We start from the raw sequence: 21,198 nt of genomic DNA, 5'->3' as shown, positions 1-21,198 counted from the left end.
GGGTGAATGGGGAGTTATTTCTTAATGGTTACAAGACTCCCCTTGGAGTAATGAAAATATTTCAGAAATAGATACTGGTGATGGTTGCACAACACTGTAAATATAGTTAAAGCCACTGAATTCTATGGTTTAAAATGATTAAAATGGTATTACAAAAAAATTGAAGATGATTGGGGAGGCAGGTTAACAATATAAAATGAAACCATATAGGAAGAGATAAATATTAGAAATATTATTTAATGGGGAAAAGTACACTGTCAGTTTGTACTTTTATAGAGATTAAAAGTCCACTTTGCAGTATTCACATTCTACAAAAATTATTTTCAAAAAGTTTTCCCAAATATAAATAATTTAAGATGAAGTAAATCAGGAAGAAGTCTATTATAGCTAAATGCACTAATATAATAAAATTTTTATGGCACAACCTACCAGAGCATTTTCTTTAATTTCAAGATTCTTGAGGGCCACAGCTCCTAAAAGAAAAGATTAAAAAATAAAATTGAAATATTCAAATAATCTTCATTTTAACAAATTAGTATACTTCATACCTATATGTCACGTTAATGAAAAATAATTATAAAAATGTGTAACAGAAAGTAGAATCCAACTTTCATTGTTGGCACACCTTCATTCTTAATTTAGTCTAACAGTTTATGTTTGACCAAAACATCATTTATTATAAGTTCTGACCACTGCAGTTACAGATCAATATTAATGAATACAAACATGCTCATCAAAATTACACAAATAATATGAATCTAGTAACATAACATACAAGAAACTATAGGAAAAATGAATTATATTTAAATATATCTGCAATGAACAACTGGAAAGAAAATTTTAATCCATCTATGTGAGATTAGTAAGGATTTCCTAGAGATATTAGAGTGTTGCCCTATCTTTGCTTTAATTCTGCCATAGAAAACTACTGCCTTCACTTTTAAGTAGTAATTAGAATATGAGTAACTGTTGCATAAATGTTCACATAATGTATAGGAAAAACACCAAGAAATGAATGTCAGTAACATCCAACAGACATAAGTTGTATAATAAGGCACAAACTTGTTCACACATTGTGGAGGTGACCAATCAGTGAATGATACGGGTATGCGGAGTATCACTTATCTTACTCTTTTTTTCCAGTGTGACATGCAAAACTACAGCTTAAACTTTCCATTTATGGAAAATTCTTTGTACGGCAGCCTTCAATATACTTTGTGCTGTGAATTCTTTTTTCCAATTAGTATATGATGAAGATAGGAAATGAAATACTGAGTAGAACTAAGAAAGTTGCTATTTTTTAAAAAGTTATTTTACATTAAAATGTATCTTCCAAAAATATCATCAAATAGATCTTTAATGTTATATGGTATCTCCATACACTGGTTAAAAAAATTTCAAGGATTAAAAGGCTTAGTTTACTCATCTTTTCCAGTGAAAATCCTAATAAATATTATTTCTTTCAAATGTATTTTCCTTAATAAATAAAAAAGGGCTCCCAGTGCTACAAAACTAAAACACATGACACTGAAAAAAGATTGATACTTGATAATTGCATTAAAATGTCCAACAAACTTAATATTCCCACATAAAACTAATTTTAATTACTTGTAGTACAACTTGAAATACAAGTAATTCTAGTTTGATTTCTGCTTACCATGAGATTTTTGGATAGCAGTTTATATATTTGTGATTGTTTTAAGTTACTGATCTCTTAATTTCAAGTGCATTCTGAAAACTCTGCATTTGTACACTCCTCCCCTCATGATTACCGTTTTTGATATATTTTATATCTAATTGTTTTATGTATCCCTTAACTGCTTATTGTGGGTATAGATGAATTTACTATTTTTGTCTTTTAACTTTTGTATCAGATTTGTGGTAGATGATTATTCACCATTACTATATGTCTGCCTTTACCAGTGAGCTTTTTCGTTTCATAATTTTCTAGTTTTTGAGTTGTGGCCTTTTCTTTTTTTTGCCTAGACAGGTTCCTTTACATTTGTTGTAAAGCTGGCTCATAGTGCTGAACTCTTTAAGCTTTTACTTGTCTGTTAAGCTTCTGATTTCTCCATCAAATCTGAAGGAGAGTCTTGCTGGGTAGAGTATTCTTGATGATCAGTTTTCCCCTTTCATTACTTTGAATATATTTTTCCATGCCCTTCTGGACTGCAGTGTTTCTGCTGAAAAATCAGCTGGAAGCCTTATGGGAGTTTCCTTGTATGTTATTTGTGGACTTTCCCTTGCTGCTTTTAAAGTTCTCTCTCTAAGTTTTGTCATTTTAATTACAATGCATCTTGGTGTGTTCCCCTTTGGATTCATCCTTTATGGGACTCCCTGCACATCCTGAATTCTGGTGACTATTTCCTTTTCCAATTAGGGAAGTTTTCAGCTATTATGTTTTGTATAGACTGCTATACAAAAACATTACAGTAAAGACAAACCAAAAATCTTTAATAGATATACACACAACAACAACAACAACAACAACAAAGAATCCCAAACATAACAACAAAGATATTCATCACAAGATTAAAGAAAAAGAAAGAAAAAAAGATTAAAAAAAACAAAGAAAGGCAATAAAAACATTAAATAATCAATAATCACATTAAATGTAAATGGACTAAATGCTCCAACCAAAAGACACAGAGTGGCTGAATGGATACATAAACAGAACTGGTATATACCCTGCCTACAAAGGACTTACTTCAGATCTAGAGACACACTCAGACTGAAAGTGAGAGAATGGAAAAAGATATTCAATGGAAATGGAAATCAAAAGAAAGGCAGAGTAGCAATACTTATACCTAACAAAATAGACTTTAAAATAAAGATAGTTACAAAGAAGGACATTACATACTGATAAAGGGGTCAATCCAGGAAGATGTAACAACTGAAATATATGCACCTAACGTGGGAGTACCTCAATATATAAGGCAAATATTAACAAACATAAAAGGAAAAATCAGCAGTAACACAGTAATTGTAAACAGCTTTAACACCCCACTTACATCAATGGACAGGTCATCCAGTCAGAAAATCAACAAGGAAACACTAGCCTTAAGTAACACATTAGACCAGATAGACTTAATTGATATATATAGAGCATTCCATGCAAAGGCAGCAGAATACACTTTCTTTTCAAGTGCACACAGAACACTCTGCAGGATAGATTACATGCTAGACCATGAAACAAGCCTCAGTAAATTTAAGAAAACTGAAATCATATCAAGCATCTTTTGCAACCACAACACTGAGACTAGAAATCAACTACAAGAAAAAATTGCAAAAAAACACAAACATGCGGAGGCTAAAAAATATGCTACTAAACAACCAATAGAGCATTGAAGAAAGTAAAGAGGAAATAAAAAGATACAGACAAATCAAAATGAAAACACAATAATCCAAAACCTCTGGGATAAAGCAAAAGCAGTTCTAAGACGAAAGTGACCAGTGATACAACTTTACTTCAGGAAACAAGAAAAATCTCAAACAATCTAACCTTACACCTAATGTAACTAGAAAAAGAACAAACAAAACCCAAAGTTAGGAAAGAAATAAATGAAATAGAGACTAAAGAAAAAAAAATAGAAAGATCAACGAAAATAAAGCTGGTTCTTTAAAAGGATAAACAAAATTGATAAACCTTTAGCTGAACATAAGAAAAAAAGGAAAAAAGCCCAAATCAATAAAATCAGAAATGAAAAAGGAGTTACAACCAACACCACAGAAATACAAAAGATCGTAAGAGACTACAACAAAAAAAACTATATGCCAGTAAAATGGAAAACCTAAAAGAAATGGACAAATGCATAGAAAGGTACAATTTCCCAAGACTGAATGAGGACAAAATAGAAACTATGAACAGACCAATTACCAATACTCAAACTGAAGCAGTTGTTAAAAACTTCCAACAAACAAAAGTCCAGGACCAGATGGCTTCACAAGTGAATTCTACCAAATATTTAGAGAAGAGTTAATATCTATCCTTCTCAAAAATATTCCAAAAACTGCAGAGGAAGGAACACTTGCTTAAGTGGGTCAATATACATTATTGGAGTCCAAGAGGAGGAGAGAGATTAATATATGAATCATGGGAGTCCCAGAGGAGAGATAAAGGGGCAGAGAACTTATCTGAAGAAATAATAGCCAGAAACTTTCCAAATTTGAGGAAAGACATGGATATATAAATCCAAGAATCTCAAAAAAGAAACAATAATCAAATAGAGACTATTAAAGGTAGCAAGAGAAAAGTGATTTAATATTTACATAGAAGCCTCAAAAGATTAACAGTAGATTTTTCAACAGAAACACTGCAAGCCAGAAAACAGGGAAATGATATACTTAACGTGTTGAATGAAAAAAAAAAAAACTGTCTACTGAGAACATTATATCCAGCAAAATATTTTATTTACTTCAAAAATGAGGGAAAATTAAGATATTCTCAGATAAACAAAAGCTGAGGGAATTCATTACCAGCAGAGCTGCCTTTCAAGAAGTTTTAAAGGGAGTCCTTCAAGTGGAAAAGAAAGGATGCCAGGTGGTAACTTGAAGCCTTATGAAAAAATAAAGTTCTCCAGTAAAGGTAAAGACATGGGAAAATATAAAAACCAGTATTATTGTGGTCTTACTTTGTGATTCCATTTTTTATCCTTTTACAGGATTGAAAAGACAAAAGAATAAAAAAGTTAGAAGGCTATGTTAATAAGTAAATATTATATAAAGATGCCATTTTTTTTTTTACATCAGTAAAATGTGGAGAAGGCAAGCTGTAAAGGGGTAAAGATACTGTATGCAATTGAAGTTAAGTCGTGATCAGTTTAAAATATACTGTTGTAACATTAAGATATTGTATGTAATCCTGCAAAGAAAATGCCTATAGAATATACACAAAAAGAAATAAGGGAATCAAAGCATACCACTACAAAAAAATTGAACACAACGAAAAGCAACAAGGAAAAAAATGAGACAAAAAATCATAAGACATAAAAATAATAATTAACAAAGCAGCAATAGTAAGTCCTTTCCTGTAGATAATTGTTTTAAGTGTAAAGTGTTTAAACTCCCCAATCAAAAGACCCTGATAGGCAGAACGGATTTAAAAAAAAAAAAAAGCTCCCAAAATGTTAGCTCTAAGGCCACACATTGGTTGAAAGTGCAAGGATTAAAAAAGATTTCTCTTGAAAATAATAAATAATAACCAAAAGAGAGCAGAGATTACTATACTGATACTAGACAAAATAGGCTGTAGGTCAAAAGCTGCTACAAGAAACAAAGAATGGCATTACACAATGATAAAAGGGTCAATTCACAAAGCAGATATGACAACTGTAAACATATGCATCAGAGCTGAAAAACATATGATGCACACACTGACAGACCAGAAGAGAGAAATGGCTCTACAATAGGAGAAGACTGCAATACACAACTTCAGTAATGGATAGAATAACCAAATAGAAGATTAACAAGAAAATAGAGGAACTGAACCAATACATACAGAGCATCATTACCCCAACAGTAGAATATACAGTTTTCTCAGGTGCACACGGAACATTTTCAAGTACAGGTCCATGTTAGACTACAAAAGAATTTGAGAAAATTTTAAAAGACTGAACTTATATAAGCTATCTTTTCTGATAACAATAGAATGAATCTAGAAATCAACAGAAAAGAAACTGAAAAATCCACAAATATATGAAAACTAACACACTCAAACAAGCAATGGGTCAAAGAAATCACAAGAAAAATTTAAAAACAATTTAAGAAAAATGAAAGTGAAAACATACCAAAATTTGTGGGGTTCAGGAAAAGCATTCCTGGGAGACTACACGTACACATATATATATATGTATCAGTATATGTTTATATTAAAAAAGAAGAAATATCTAAAAAAAGAAGAAATATCTAAAATTAACAACATAAATCTGCATCTTAAAAAAAACAGAAAAAGATTTAACTAAAATCAAAGCAGAAGGAATGAAATAATAAAGATTAGAGTAAATGTAAGCAAAACAGAGAAATGAAAACCAAGAAAATTGATGAAACCAAAAGTTGGTTCTTCAAAAGGACCAATAAAATTGACAAACCATTACGTAGGCTGACTAAGAAAAAGAGAGAGAAGGGTCAAATACAGTTGACCCTTGAACAGCACAGGTTTGAATTTTGTGGGTCCACTTACATATGGATTTTTTTCAATAAATACATTCTGCAGTACTACATGATCCATAGATGACTGAATCTGCGGATGTGAGCTGCGGATATGGGGGGCCAATTGTAAAATTATATACAGGTTTTCAACTGTGTAGGGTTTGACACCCCAACCCCTGTGCTTTTTAAGGGTCAAATGTAAACTAAAATCAGAAATGAAGGTGGGGATAGTACTACTTATTTCACAGAAATAAAAAGGTTTATTAACACTACTATGAATAGGTGTATTGTAACAAATTTGATAGCCTAGGTGAGATAGATAAATTCCTAGAAACACACACCCTACCCCTAATGAATTATGAAGAAACACATCATCTGAACAGATTTGTAATTAGTAATGAGATTTCATCAGTAATCAAAAACCTCCCAACAACAACAACAAAAGCCCAGGACCAGATGGTTTCACTGGTGAATTCTACCAAACATTTAAGAGAGAACACCAGTATTCTTCAAATTCTTCCAAAACACTGAAGAGAAGGAAATACTTCCAAACTCAACCTATCAGGTCAGCATTAATCTGATAACAAAGCCAGACACAGATACCATAAGAAAACTACAGATCAATATCCTGCATGAATACTGAGGCAAAAATTCTCAACAAAATACTAGCAAACAAAATTCAATGGCACACTAAAAGAATTATACACCATTACTCAATATAATTTATTCCAGGAAAGGAAAGATGGTACGATATACAAATTCAATCAATGTAATACAACTCATTTAGCAGAATAAAGGAAAAAATACAGGATCATTTCAACTGATGAATAAAATGCATTTGAAAAATTTCAACATCCTTTCATATAAAAACACTCAAACAAACCAGGAATAAAAGGAAACTACCTCAACACATTAAGGCCATATATGAAAAGCCCACAATGAAAATCATATTCAATGGTGAAAAACAAATCTTTTCCTATAACATTAGGAACAAGGATGTCCACTTTTGCCACTTCTTTTCGACACAGAAAGTCACAGCCAGAGCAATTAGGCAAGAAGAATAAATAAAAAGCATCCACATTAGAAATAAGTGAAATTCTCTCTGTTCACAGACAACTGATCTTATACAAAGTAAAACTTAAACATTCCACACAAAAAATCTGCTAGAATGAAGTCAGCATGTTGCTGGATACCCAATCAAAACACAAAAATTCGTTGTTTCCATACATTAACAATAAACAATCCAAGATGGAAATTAAGAAAACAATTCCATTTAAAATAGCATCAAAAATAATAAAATAGTTAGAAATAAATTTAACTGGGGTGGGCGAGGAGGGAATGATTTATACCCTGAAACTATAAAACATTGTTGAAAGAAGGTAAAAACACATAAATGGAAAGACATTCCATGTTCACAAATTGGAAAGCAATACTGTTAACACAGCATGATTACCCAAAGCAACCTACAGATTCAACATAATCCACATTACAACCCCAACATTACTTGCAGAAATAAGAAAACCCATTTTTAAATTCATACGGCATCTCAAGGGACCCACAAGCAGTCAAAACAATCTCTAAAAAAATGTTGGCAGTCTCACAATTCTTGATTTCAAAATGTACTAACAAAAGCACAATGATCAAAAGAGCATGGTGCTTGCTAAAAAGACAACCTATGGAATAAGAAAAAAGTATCTGCAAAGGATGCAACTGACAAGGGGTTAACATCCACAACAGATACGGAGCTCATACAATTCACTACCAAAAAAAGCAATCCAATCAAAAAATGGCCATAAGACTTAACAAACATTTTTCCAGATGACACAGAGATGGCTAGCAGGCACATGAAAAGATGCTCAACATTGCTAATTATTAGAGAAATACAAATCAAAGCCACTATGAGGTATCACCATACACCTTTCAGAAGGCCATCATCAAAAAGTCTACAAATGTTGGAGAGGATGTGGAGAAAAGGGAACCCTTGTACACTGTTGGTGGGAATTTAAATTGGTGCAGCCACAATGGAAAACAGTGTGGGAGGTTCCTTAAAAATAGAACTATCATATGATGCAGCAATTCTGTTCCTGGGTATATATCCAGAAAAAAAGAAAACACTAATTTAAAAAGATACATGCACTTCCACCCTAATGTTCATAGCAGCAATATTTACAATAGCCAAGGTATGGAAGCCACCCACGAGCCCACCAATAGATGACTGGATTAAAAAGATATGTCTGTCTGTCTCTCTCTCTTTCTCATGCACACACAAACACACATACAGGAATATTACTCAGCAATAAAAAAGAATGAAATACTGCCGTTTGCAGCAATGTGAATGGACCTAGAGAATATCACACTTAGTGAAATAAATCAAAGGCAAATATTATATATCACTTATATATGGTATCTAAAAAATAATACAAACAAATGTATATGCAAAACAGAAACAGACTCACAGACATGGAAAAACAAACTTGTGGTTACCAAAAGGGAGAGGGAAGGGTTGAGGAACAAACTAGAGGTACAGATTAAGAGATACAAACTACTACATATAAAATAGGTAAAAAAAAAAAACCCAAAAATTTACTGTATAGCACAGGGAATTATACCCATTATCTTGTAAAAACTTAATGGAATATAATCTGCAAAAATACTGAATCACCATGCTGTACATCTGAAACTAACATAATACTGTAAACCAACAACACTTGAATTAAAAAAAAAAAAAACCAAACCCAGCATGGTGCTGGCATACAGACACTTAGACCACAGGAATAAAATAGCCCAGAAATAAACCCTCACATACATAGTGAAATGATTTTTAACAAAGCTACCAAGATCATTCAATTTGGGAGTTGTCTTTTCGACAAAAGATGCTAGAAAACTAGATATTCACATGCAAAATAAAAAAGCTGGATCCTTACCATATACCATATCCAAAAATTAACTCAAAATGGGTCAGACTTAAAAGTCAGACCTAAAACTATAAAATTCTTAGAAGAAAGCATAGGTGGAAAGTTCCATTAACATTGAATTTGGCAATGATCGAATTAGAGTTCTTGGACCTGACACCAAATATAACAAAAAATAGAAAATTTGGACTTCACCAAAATTCAAAACTTTTATGCATCATAGGACATTATAAACAATGAAAAGGCAACATGGGGAACAGGAAAATACTTACAAGTCACATATGTAATAAGGGATCAATATTTAGAATATAGAAAGAACTCCTATCTACAACTCAACAACAACAAAAAAACCTAATTAAACGTTGGCCAAAGATCTTGAATGGACATTTTTCCAAAGAACATATACAAATGGCCAATAACCACATGAAAAGATGTTCAACATCACTAATCATTAAGGAAATGCAAATCAAAATGACAATAAGATACCACCTCACATCCATTAGAATGGCTACTATCAACAAAACAAAGTAATGAATGTTCTTGAGGATGTGTAGACATTGGAAGCCTGGTGCACTGTTGTGGGAATGTAAAACAGTGTGATTGCTATGGAAAGTAGTATCATGGTTCCTCAAAAAATTAATTACCATATGATGCAGCAATTCCACTTGTGAGTATTTGAGAGCAGGGACTCAAAGGGGTATTTGTACACTCATTTATAGCAGTATTATTCACTATAGCTAAGAAGGGGAAACAACCCATGTGTCCACTGACAGATGAATGGAGAAACAATATGGTATATACATACTATGGAACATTATTCATCCTTAAAACTGAATGAAATTCTGACATATGCCATAGCACATAAACCTTGAAGACATTATGCTAAGTGAAATATGCCAGACACAAAGGGACAAATACTGTATTATATCACCATGTATTATACCTCTTATACTAGAATAATCAAATTCATAGACACACAAAATAGAATGGTGGCTGCCAGAAGTTAAGGGGAGAGAAAATGGGTAGTTACTGCTTAATAGGCACAGTGTCTCAGTTTTGCAAGACAAAAAGTTCTGAAGATGGATGTGGTGATGATAACAACAATGAGAATATACTTAATGCTACTGAGCTGTACCCTTTGAAGTGATTATGATAGGACAGCCACATGTAAATCAATGAAACTAGAACACTCCCTCACATCATACACAAAAATAAACTCAAAATGGCTTAAAGACTTAAACTTCAGACAAAACATAAATCTCCTAGAAGAGACAATAGGCAAAACATTTTCTGATATAAATCATAGCAACGTTCTCCTAGGACAGTCTACCCAGGCAATAGAAATAAAAGCAAAAATAAACAAATGGGTCCTAACTAAACTTATAAGCTTTTGCACAGCAAAGGAAACCATAAATAAAACGAAAAGACAGTCTATGGAACAGGAGAAAATATTTGCAAACGATGTGACTAAAAAGGGCTTAATTTCCAGAATATACAAATAACTCATATAACTCAATAGTAAAAAACAAACAACGCAACCCCAAAATGGACAGAAGACCTAAACATACATTTCTCTGATGAAGACATACAAATGGCCAATAGGCACAAGAAAAAATGCTCAATATCGCTAAGTATCATAGAACTGCAAATCAAGACTGCAATGAGGTATCACCTCACACCAGGCAGAATGGCCTTCATTCAAAAGTCCACAAATGATAAATGCTGGAGGGTGTGGATAAAAGAGGATCCTCCTACACTGTTTGGGGGAATGTAGCCTGGTGCATCCATTATGGAAAACAGTATGGACATTCCTCAAAAAACTGAGACTTTCCATACGACCCAGCAATCCCACTCCTGAGCACAGATCCAGAGAAAACTCCAAAAAGTCACATGCACCCCAATGTTCATAGCAGCACTATTTACAGTAGCCAATACATGGAAGAAACCTACATGTCCATCAACAGATGACTGGATAAAAAAGTTGAAGTATATATACACAGTGGAATCCCAGTTAGCCATAAAAGAGGATAAAATAATGCCATTTGCTGCAATATGGATTCAACCCAGAGATGGTCATTTTAAGTGAAGCCAGAAAAAGAAAGATACCATATGATATCATTCAAATATGGAATCGTTTAAAAAAAAAAAAAAAAGACACAAGTGAACCTCTTTACAAAACAGAGACAGACTCACAGACACAGAAAACAAATTTGTGTTTACCAGGAGGGAAAGGGGTGGGGAAGGATAAATTTGGAGTTTGGGATTTGCTGATACTAACTACTATATATAAAATAGATAAATGAGGTACTACTGTATAGCACAGGGAAATATATTCAGTATCTTGTAATGGCCTATAATGAAAAAGAATATGAAAAGGAATATATATACATATGTATAACTGAATCACTATGCTGTATACCAAAAACTAACATTGTAAATCGACTATAATTCAATAAAAAATGGTTATGATAAATTTTACACTGTATGTATTTAACCACAATTTTCAATCGGCATGGGGATGAAGAAGAAATAAAATCTTTCTCAGATAAAAACTGATAGAATTTGTTGCCAGTGGACCCGTCTTGCAAGAAACGTTAGAAGTTTTCAGAGAGAATGAAAATGATACAGATCAGAAACTAAGACCTACAAGGGCATTAGAGAAGGAATAAATGTAAAATTAGGCCTTTTATTTTCCTTATTCTTAACGGTCTAATGGAAAAGTGTTCAAAATAATAATAGCAACAGTGCATTGAGTGAGTACATCTTATGGATGAGTCAAATGAATAATAATGTTATAAAAGAGCTGAAGAAATGGAATGGAATACTGTTTTACGATACCTCCACTATCCCTGAAGCAGTACAGTGTTATGTGAAAGTGGACCTGGATTATTAGTTTTAAATGGATACTGCAATTCTAACGCAACCACTAAAAAATAAATAAATAAAAAACAAAACAAAAACCTATAATTGATATGCCAGGAAAGGAGAAAAAATTAAATCATGTAAAATGCTCAATTAAAACCAGAGGAGGCAGAAAAAGAGGGGGAGATTTTAAAAAGCAAAGAAAGATATGCAACAAATAGACGACAGCTACAAATATGATAAATATAAATCCATTTATAAACCCAACTATATCAATAATCATAAATTAAATGTGAATGGTCTGAATATAGCAATTAAAAGAAAGGGGCATGACAGCGGATTAAAAAACAAAACCCAACTACAAGGTATCTACAAGAAACCCACTTTATATTTTAAATTTTTAATTTTTTTTTATTGAGGTAACATCGGTTTGTAACATTATATAAGTTTCATGTGTACATTGTTTCTACTTCTGTATACAAGATAGCTTGTTTTCCACAAAAAAATTTAGTTTCTGTTCATCACCATACAGTTGATCCCCTTTACCCATTTTGCCTTCCTCCTAAACCCTTATCCCCCCAGTACTCTATTCTCCGTATCAACATGTTTATTTTTGATTGGTTTGGTTGCTTCATTTATTTTAGTTTTTTGTTTCTGTTTTTTATACTCCACATAAGTAAAATCATATGGCATTTGTCTGTCTCCATCTGACATATTTCACTTAAAAAAGCCTCAAGATCCATCCGTATCACAAATGGCAAGATAAGAAACCCATAAATCAATGAAGTTAGAATACTCCCTCACATTATACACAAAAATAAACTCAAAATAGCTTAAAGATTTAAACATAAGACAAGACACAATCAACCCCCTAGAAGAAAACATAGACAAAACATTATCTCACATACATCTCAGTAATGTGCTCCTAGGGCAGTCTACCTAAGCAAGAGAAATAAAAGCAAAAACAAATAAGACCTAATTAAACTTACAAACTTTTGCACAGCAAAGAAAACCATAAGCAAAACAAAACAACCTACAGAATGGGAGAAAATATTTGCAAAAGATGATACTGACAAGGGCTTGATTTCCAGAATATATAAACAGTTCATACGACTTACTAAGAAAAAAACAACCCAATCCAAAAATGGGCAGAAGACCTAAATAAGCAATTTCCCAATGAAGACATATGAATGACCAATAGGCACAAGAAAAAATGCTCAATATCACTAATTATCAGAGAAATGCAAATCAAAACTACAATGAGGTATCACCTCACACCAGTCAGAATGGCCATCATTCAAAAGTCCACAAATGACAAATGCTGGACAGGCTGTGGAGAAAAGGGAACCCTCCTACACTGCTCGTGGAAATGCAGTTTGGTGCAGCCATTGTGGAAAACAGTATGGTGATTTCTCAAAAGACTAAAAATTGACTTATCATATGACCAAGCAATCCCACTCCAGAGGGAACCCTACTTCAAAAAGACACCTGCACCCCAATGTTCATAGGAGCACTATTTACAATAGCCAAGACAGCCAAAATGTCCATCGACAAAAGACTGGATAAAGATGTGGTATATTTATACAATGGAATGCTACAATATAACACCATTTGCAGCAAGATGGATGGCCCTGGAAAATGTCATTCTAAGTGAAGTAAGCCAGAAAGAGAAAAATACCATATGATATCACTCATACATGGAATCTGAAAAACAAAAAAGATAAATGAACTTACACATAAAACAGAAACAGACCCACAGACATAGAATCCAGACTTATGGTTGCCAGAGGGGAGGGGATTGGGAAGGGATAAACTGGGAATTCGAGATCTGCAGACTGGCGTGTGTAAAATAGATAAACAAGTTTATACTGTACGGCACAGGGAAATATATTCAATACCTTGTAGTAGCTCATGGTGAAAAAGAATAAGAAAATGAATATATATATATTCATGTATATCTTAAGAACTGTGCTGTACACCAGAAACTGACACATTGTAAACTGACTATACCTCAAAAAAAAAATGCTTTATAAAAAAAAAGATAAGAAATCCACTTTAAATATAAAGACACAGATAAATTAAAAACAAAGGGATATTAACAAATGTATAGAACACTTCACCCAACAACAGCAGAATATTCTTCTCAAGCTCACTTGGAACACTTACCAAGATAAACCACACTCAGGGCCATGAACCATTTCTTAACAAATTCAAAGGAAGAGAAGCCATACAAAGTTTGCTTTTAGACCACAAAGGAATTAAACTAGAAATTATAAACATTTCTGGAGAGAAAGCTGCAAGATCCCCAAATATCTGAAGATTAAATAAACACAAGTTTTAAATAACACATAAGTCAAAAAAAGTCTTAAAATAAATTTTAAAAATATTTTGAAACAAATGTAAATGTCACTTATCAAAATTTGTGACACGCAGCAATAGCAGGGCTTAGAGGGAAATTTATACCACTGAATGCATGTATCAGAAAAGGAGAAAGACCGAAAACCAGTAATTTAAGCTTCTACATTAGGAAACTAGAAAAAGAAAAGCAAATTAAACCCTAAATAAGAAAAAATAGGAAGAATTTGGGCAGAAGTTGCTGTAATTCAATACAGAAAATCAATTCAGATTTCAATAAACCCAAAAGCTGGTTCTTTGAAAAGATAAATAAAACTAACAACTCTCTAGTCATGTTAATCAAGAAGAAAGAGAAAAGACAAACATTATTAATACCAGAAATGAAAGGAAAGGCCATCACTATTGAACCCATGGATATTAAGAGATTAGTATAGCAATCAAATGCTTTAACTTAGATGAAATGTACCAATTCCCTGAAAAATACATACTACAAAAACACACAAGAAAAAATAATCTAAACAGGCCTCTATCTATAAAAAAAATTGAATCAATAGTTAATAATCTTTCAACACTGAAAGAAAGCTGCCCAGATGGTTCAGATGGTTTCACTAATGTTCTATAAAACATTTAAGGAAAAAAATTATTCTAATCCCTCACAATCTCTTTCAGGTAACATATGAACACTTTTAACTCATCTATGAGTTCAGTATTACGCTAATACCAAAACCAGATAAAAACATTAAAAGAAAGAAAAACTACAGACCAATAACTCTCATGAACATAGATGCAAAAATCATCAATAAAACATCAGCAAATTGAATCCAACAATATATAAAAATAATTATACACTATGGCGAAGTGGGATTAATTCGAGGTATGAAAGGTTGTTCTACATTCAAAAATCAATAAATGTAATCGTATGATTCATAGAAAAATCTATGATCATACTAATAGATGCAGAAAAATCACATTACAAAATCCAACACACATTCTTAAAAAAAAAAACCTCTCAGTACACCAGGAACAGATATATATGGTAGAAAAAATAGTAATAATAATGGGTGCCTCTGAGGATGTGGGCAAGCAAACTTTGGGGTATGATGGATATGTTCATTATCTGGATCACAATGATGTTTCCCAGGTGCATACATATGTCAAGATTTATTAAACTGTAGACTTTAAATATGTGCATTTTACTATATGTCCATTTTACCTCGATAAAGCTGTTTGATGGTAGACTTTAGATTGTGGGTATATGGATGTGGACTGTAAAATCTCCTAACACTGATGTATTTTTGAACACTTCTAATAAAATGTTCCCTTTCAGCTCTAAGGTTCTACGAAAGTATCTTAGAACATAAAAGTAAAAACAATATTTAAGGAATTAGAATTGGTAATTCCCCTAAACTGAAACAATCATTTGTTTGGTTCCCCAGTATATTCCTATCACAGAAGAATGACTTGTTAAAATCAGCAACTGTGCCCTGACTGAATCTTCTTCTTCCTACAGAGCCACTGTTACACTAGGGGTATGCATTAAAAGGCCACTGAACATAAGACTACATAGAGAGAAAACTGGAAGATTAATATTTCAAAAACAGAATATGTAAGCGTAAAAGAAGAAATCTGAGCTTCTAATGTTCCTTAAAGATGTCAGACATAACAACAAAAAATATGTGTAAAATTTCCCCAAGTATTGTAATTCTGGAGAAAACAAGAAAAAGAGCAAGGAGGATAACTACAATACTGAGGTACTATGTTACAAATCACAATTCTATCACACAAGCCATCCCCTGGGTCATTTGTTTAAAAACAAATTTTTTGTGTGTCCTACTCCAGATAAACGAATTACAGTATCTGGAAAGCAATTTTAAAAATCTGTATTTATAACAAGCATACATGGCTGATTCTGATGCACCCTAGCTCTTGAAGAAAATATTAAATGCTAGATAGTTTAGCAAAATTGGGAGAGGAATCTCAGATGAAGTACTACCACCTCCCTAAACAAATGATAAAATAGGAAGGGTAGAGAATTGTAAATAACACCATATAAAAATTATACTTTACCAACATCAGAATTTGCCAAGAGGTTAAGAAAAAGCTCAATTTCTCTTTTCCCTCCCACAAAACCACAAAATAGATGCTTCCAGCACTCAGTCTACTTACTTACTGTACTGGACCCAGTATAGTAGCATTCATTGTTCTGCTGCATTGTAATTCAAGTTTTTATCAACTCCACTCATGTATGATAATGTTCCTAAGGAAAAATGGATTCTAATTTCCAAAGAACCATCTCTGAAACAAATTTTCCATTATTACATATGAAACCATCAATTTAAGTCCTGAATATTACTTAATACTATTCATATGCTAATAGTGAAATCAGCTGGATTGTTACACAGAAGCCCAGCAAAAGCATACATTTAAAACTAGTAGGTCCTTCTGACATTAGACCATAAAATACTAAGTCCATAATCTTAACATTTTTACTATGCAGCATCTAGTTTCAATTATTGAAATTTTCAAAGAATTTTTAAATTTATCAATTACTGCTTTTTAAATTCTCAAAGGATTTTTAAAATTCTAGCTATTGTTTAAATCTTCATTTATCAAAATATAACCAACTGTTATGCATAAAACACTAACATGTTATTTTTAAAATATGGTAACCACCAAAGTTAGAGATCACACTACCTGATTTCAAGACTTACTATAAAGCTACAGTTATCAAGACATGTGTAGTATTGGTGAAAATATGGATACATAGATTGCTGAAGCAGATACAGTTAAAAAATAAACCCACAGAATACAAAGTCTCCTGGTTTTTTGTTAACAGTGCAAAAATAATTCAATGGAAAAAGGATATTCTTTTAGGCAACTGGTGCTAGAAAAAATTGGGCATTTGTATCCACATGCAGACAAATGAACCCCAACCTTCAATCTATACTGCACTTTATAAAAAATGGATCTGAAATTTTACAGTTATAAAAATGTAAAACATAAAATTATAAAACTTCTAGAATAAAACATAGGAGAAAATCTTTGTGACTCTACATTAGGAAAAGACTTCATAGGCACGATACCAAAAGTACAACTCAGAAAGAAATTTTCATGAAATGGACTTGATAAAAATGTTAAACTTTTGCCATGCAAAACTTGACAGACTTGGAAAAGACTGGGAGAAAATACTTTCAAATCACATATCTTACAAAGGACTTGTATTCACAATATTAAAAGAACTCTCAACACTCAACAATAAGAAAACACTTTGGAAGAGTTTGGAAGTTCCTTAAGTCTAAACAAAAGTTACTATGTGAAAAACTGTGCTGTACACCAGAAATTGACACAACATGGTAAAGTGACTATAACTCAGTAAAAAAAAAAAAAAAGTTACCATGTGAGTCAGAAATTCCACTCCTAGGTATATACCCAAGAAAATTTAAAATATATGCCCACAAAAGAACTTGTACATGAATGTTTACAGCAGCAGTACTCATAAAAGGCAAAAAGTAGTAATAAATTAAATGTCCATCAACTGATGAACGAATAAACAAAATAGGTTATATCCATACAATGGAATATTAGTCAGTCATAAAAAGTAATGAAATACTGATACATGCTACAGTATGAATGAACCTTGAGAATATAATACTAAGTGAAAGAAGCTAGAAACAAGAGGCCGTGTATATTGCGATTCCATTTAAACGTAATGTCTGGAATTGACAAATCTATGGAAGACAGAAAGTAGATTAGCAGCTGCCAGAGGCAGGGTGGGGAGAAATCTGAGGTAACTGTTAATAGGTATGAGGTTTATTTTTGGAGTGTTGAAAATGTTCAGGAGTTAGATAGTGGTGACAGTTGCACAATTTTGTGATTATACTAAAAAGCAATGATTGTACATTTTAAAAGGGTGGATATAATGGTATGTGAATTAAATCTAAAGAGAAAAGGAAAAAAAGTCCAATTTAAAATGAGCAAAAGATTTGAAGACACTTCACCAACAGAATATACAAACAGCAAAGATTGACATGAAAAGTTGCTCAACGCCCTCAATCACTAAGGAAATATAAATTAAAACCACAATGCTTTATCACTATATACACATTGGAAGGGCTAAGATGTTTTTAAAATGGCAATACTAAGTGCTAGTGAGGGTGGAGAGCAACTACACACCCCCATTCAATGCTAGTGAGACTGCAAAATGGTACAGTCACTTTGAAAAGCAGTTTCAGTTTCACATAAATTGAGTATCCCTTACAACTTCAAAATCCCAAAAAGAAATAAAAATCTATGTCCACACAAAAACTTGAATGTGAATGTTTGCGGTAGCTCTATTCATGATCACCAAAAACTGAAACATCTTTGGACTGGTGAACAAACATATATAGAACATCCACACGATAAAATTGTACTCAGAAATAGAGGAATGAAATACCGATGCACGCATGCAACACATGGATGCCTCTCAAATTCATTTCGTATAAGTGAAAGGAGTGAAATTAAGAAGCCAGACCCCAAAAGCTAACACCACATAATTCCAAATACATGGCACTCTATAAAAGGCAAAACTGTAACAATGAAAACAGATCAGCGGTTGCCAGGAGTGGGGACTGGGCGGTAGACTATAAAGGGGCAGCAGAGGGACTTGAGGTCCTGATGTAATTTTCATCATCAAGTTTGTGAGGGTGGATACATGCTTCTTTGTATTTGTCAAGACGGACAGAACTGGACATCCTAAGAGTGAATTTTACTGTGTGAAAATTTTAAATGAACAAATCCGTTGATACGTCACTCTACACAAATTTCCACCTTGAATGTAGTACCAATTTTCCACTGTAGATCAAAGGATACCACAAAATGTTCTCAAGGCTTCCTACTGAGGTAGGTGGAGAGTTAGTAATAAAAGTGATAATAAGTTTTATTATTTTTACTTTGCAAATGAGAAGCAGCGCAGATTAAACCATCGGCTAGTTTCTCGTACTAGTCAGAGGTGCTGAGCTAGCACTTATGTCCCTAGTTCTTAGTCCCACTCTCTAACGTGGTATCGGATGCCAACAGTAGTAACAACAGGTTTTCTTTATCAAACTAAATTACCTATTTACACTATTTCATAAAGGAGAACAAGTATTTTAGAAGGCTCAAAGTGTGTGCATATTTAAGAATAGTAAAATAAAAAAAAAATACACCACTCACACAAAAAATTAACCCTAGTTTTGGCCTGGAAGGGTCATTTCATAAGGAAAAGGAATCTAATTTCTAATGGGTATTTAAAGTAAATAAGGGTATAATACAAAACAGGTGGAAGCACTAAAAATGAAGCTCCAAATAAGGAAGAGCAACAGAATAAACCGATAGTAAGTAAGGCTTCGGTCCTTCACCATCTAAGCAACGTAAGGACGGGTTCATCCCCGTCTCTTGCACAGTGCACCTAGTCTCTTAAAAATTCAGTAACTCGCTGTGAACCACAAAACCCCAAAGCCTTACAAACGTGACACGTTCCTGGCTGAGGTTGTAAACTGAAAACACACAGCTAGCTGTTCGAGTTAATGTGCACAGGAGTTTCCGCTCTATGTTATCAGCCCAACCCAGGCCAACAACCCGGAGTCCAGTTGTGCTCCTGGAAGGGGCAGCCGAGAAACCGTCACGGTTCACCCACTCACAGAGGCTGAGGGAGGAAGGAAGGAAGAGGGCGTCTTCGGTCACAGCGCCTTGCTTTCACGTGCGAGGCGGCGTGCGACACTCCGTGGGCTGCCCGGGGCCTCCGTCACAACCCGGGGGGGGGGGGGGGTCGGGAATGACACAGACCAGACCAAGCCCAGGTGCGTCTCTTGGCCGCCCCTCACCCAGCACAGCTGAAACCGGACAGCGAGCGGCAGAAAAGGACGCCTCTGCGGAATCTTAACTTCAGACCCTTGGCGTCCACTACGGGGCCCCCCAGCCGGAAAAAGGGACTCTCTTCATCCCGCACCTACGGCCCCACTCCCCTCCAGCCAAAAGAAAACTCGCAAGCGGAGGCCCCGGAACTGCTGCCCAGCTCTACGTAATTTGACCCCAACGAGGGCGGCGGTAGGTGGCGGGCGAGGGGCCCGAGGCCCCAAGAAAGCCGGGCCCGGCTCCGGCAACGGGAGCCCAGGAAAGAGACGAGATACGCGGGCGGCGGCGGTCTCGTTACCTCCCCAGATGCCCAGCGTGAGCTGGGACGTGTCCAGGTTCACCACATAGTCCCCCAAGAACCGGTTCAACACGTCCACGACCACCGACTCGAACACCATTTTCTTCAGCCGCGGTGGACGCGGCGCTCCTTCTTCCTGCGCCTGCCCTCCCGCGCCCTTCTCTCGAGACCGCTCGGTTCACCGGCTCCGGGGTGGCTCGGACCGTGGAGCCACTCGCGCCGGACGCGCAGCCCTGCCGCGAGCCCTGTGAGGGGCGGAGGTGGGACCTCGAGCGACGCATGCGCACCTCGGGCTCCAGGGTTGGGGCGGAGCGGGAGGCCCGGGAGGGAGCTAGGGCGGCTGCGCCGCCGCCTCTCCGACGGGTGCCGGATTCCTGCTGAGCGCGGCTCCTGTCTCCTCGGCCCCGCCTTCTCCCCATCGCCTGGCAACGGGACGGGTATCTGGAGTGGCCCGACATTTCCCGACCCCGCCCCTCCCGCAGTCCGGCGTCGGGGCTGGCTGCGGGGGCGGGGCGCTGAGGGGCGCGGCGGTTACTCCGGGCCCGGGATGCCCCGCCCCTAACCGAGGAGACACGCCCCCCACACGGGCGGGGAGGTCCTAAACCTAAGTGAAGCAGGGGCTGATTGCAGCGCCTTCCATGTTAAGCGTGAAGCGTCACGAGGAGCACCCCCTTATTATTACAGTTTCGGGGGTACAGGCTGAGCCGGGGCGTTGCCGGCTTCCTGGGTCCGACTAGCCTGAGTGTTGGG

The 21,198-nt window shown here is 35.1% G+C and overlaps 1 protein-coding gene across 4 annotated transcripts in view; it reads right to left on the bottom strand.

Annotated features, from left to right (window-relative positions):
* VPS13A (vacuolar protein sorting 13 homolog A) overlaps positions 1–20,695 on the bottom strand; it is a 201,661-nt gene extending 180,966 nt beyond the window's left edge. For all 4 annotated transcript variants that reach the window (XR_004319289.1, XM_032477879.1, XM_032477880.1 and 1 more), the window contains exons 1-2: positions 20,449–20,695; positions 430–473 (exon numbers count right to left, since the gene is read on the bottom strand). Coding sequence is in view for 3 of the 4 variants with exons in the window: in XM_032477879.1 (XP_032333770.1) it covers positions 430–473; positions 20,449–20,548 (144 nt within the window). In the remaining variant the exon portion in view is untranslated. The remainder of the gene's footprint in view (positions 1–429; positions 474–20,448) is intronic.
* Between the last annotated feature and the right edge of the window lie 503 nt (positions 20,696–21,198).

Source organism: Camelus ferus, chromosome 4 (assembly GCF_009834535.1).
Source record: "Camelus ferus isolate YT-003-E chromosome 4, BCGSAC_Cfer_1.0, whole genome shotgun sequence".
Classification (NCBI taxonomy): domain Eukaryota; kingdom Metazoa; phylum Chordata; class Mammalia; order Artiodactyla; family Camelidae; genus Camelus; species Camelus ferus.
Note: the sequence above shows the minus strand (reverse complement) of the source record. Positions and strands in the feature narration are given on the sequence as shown.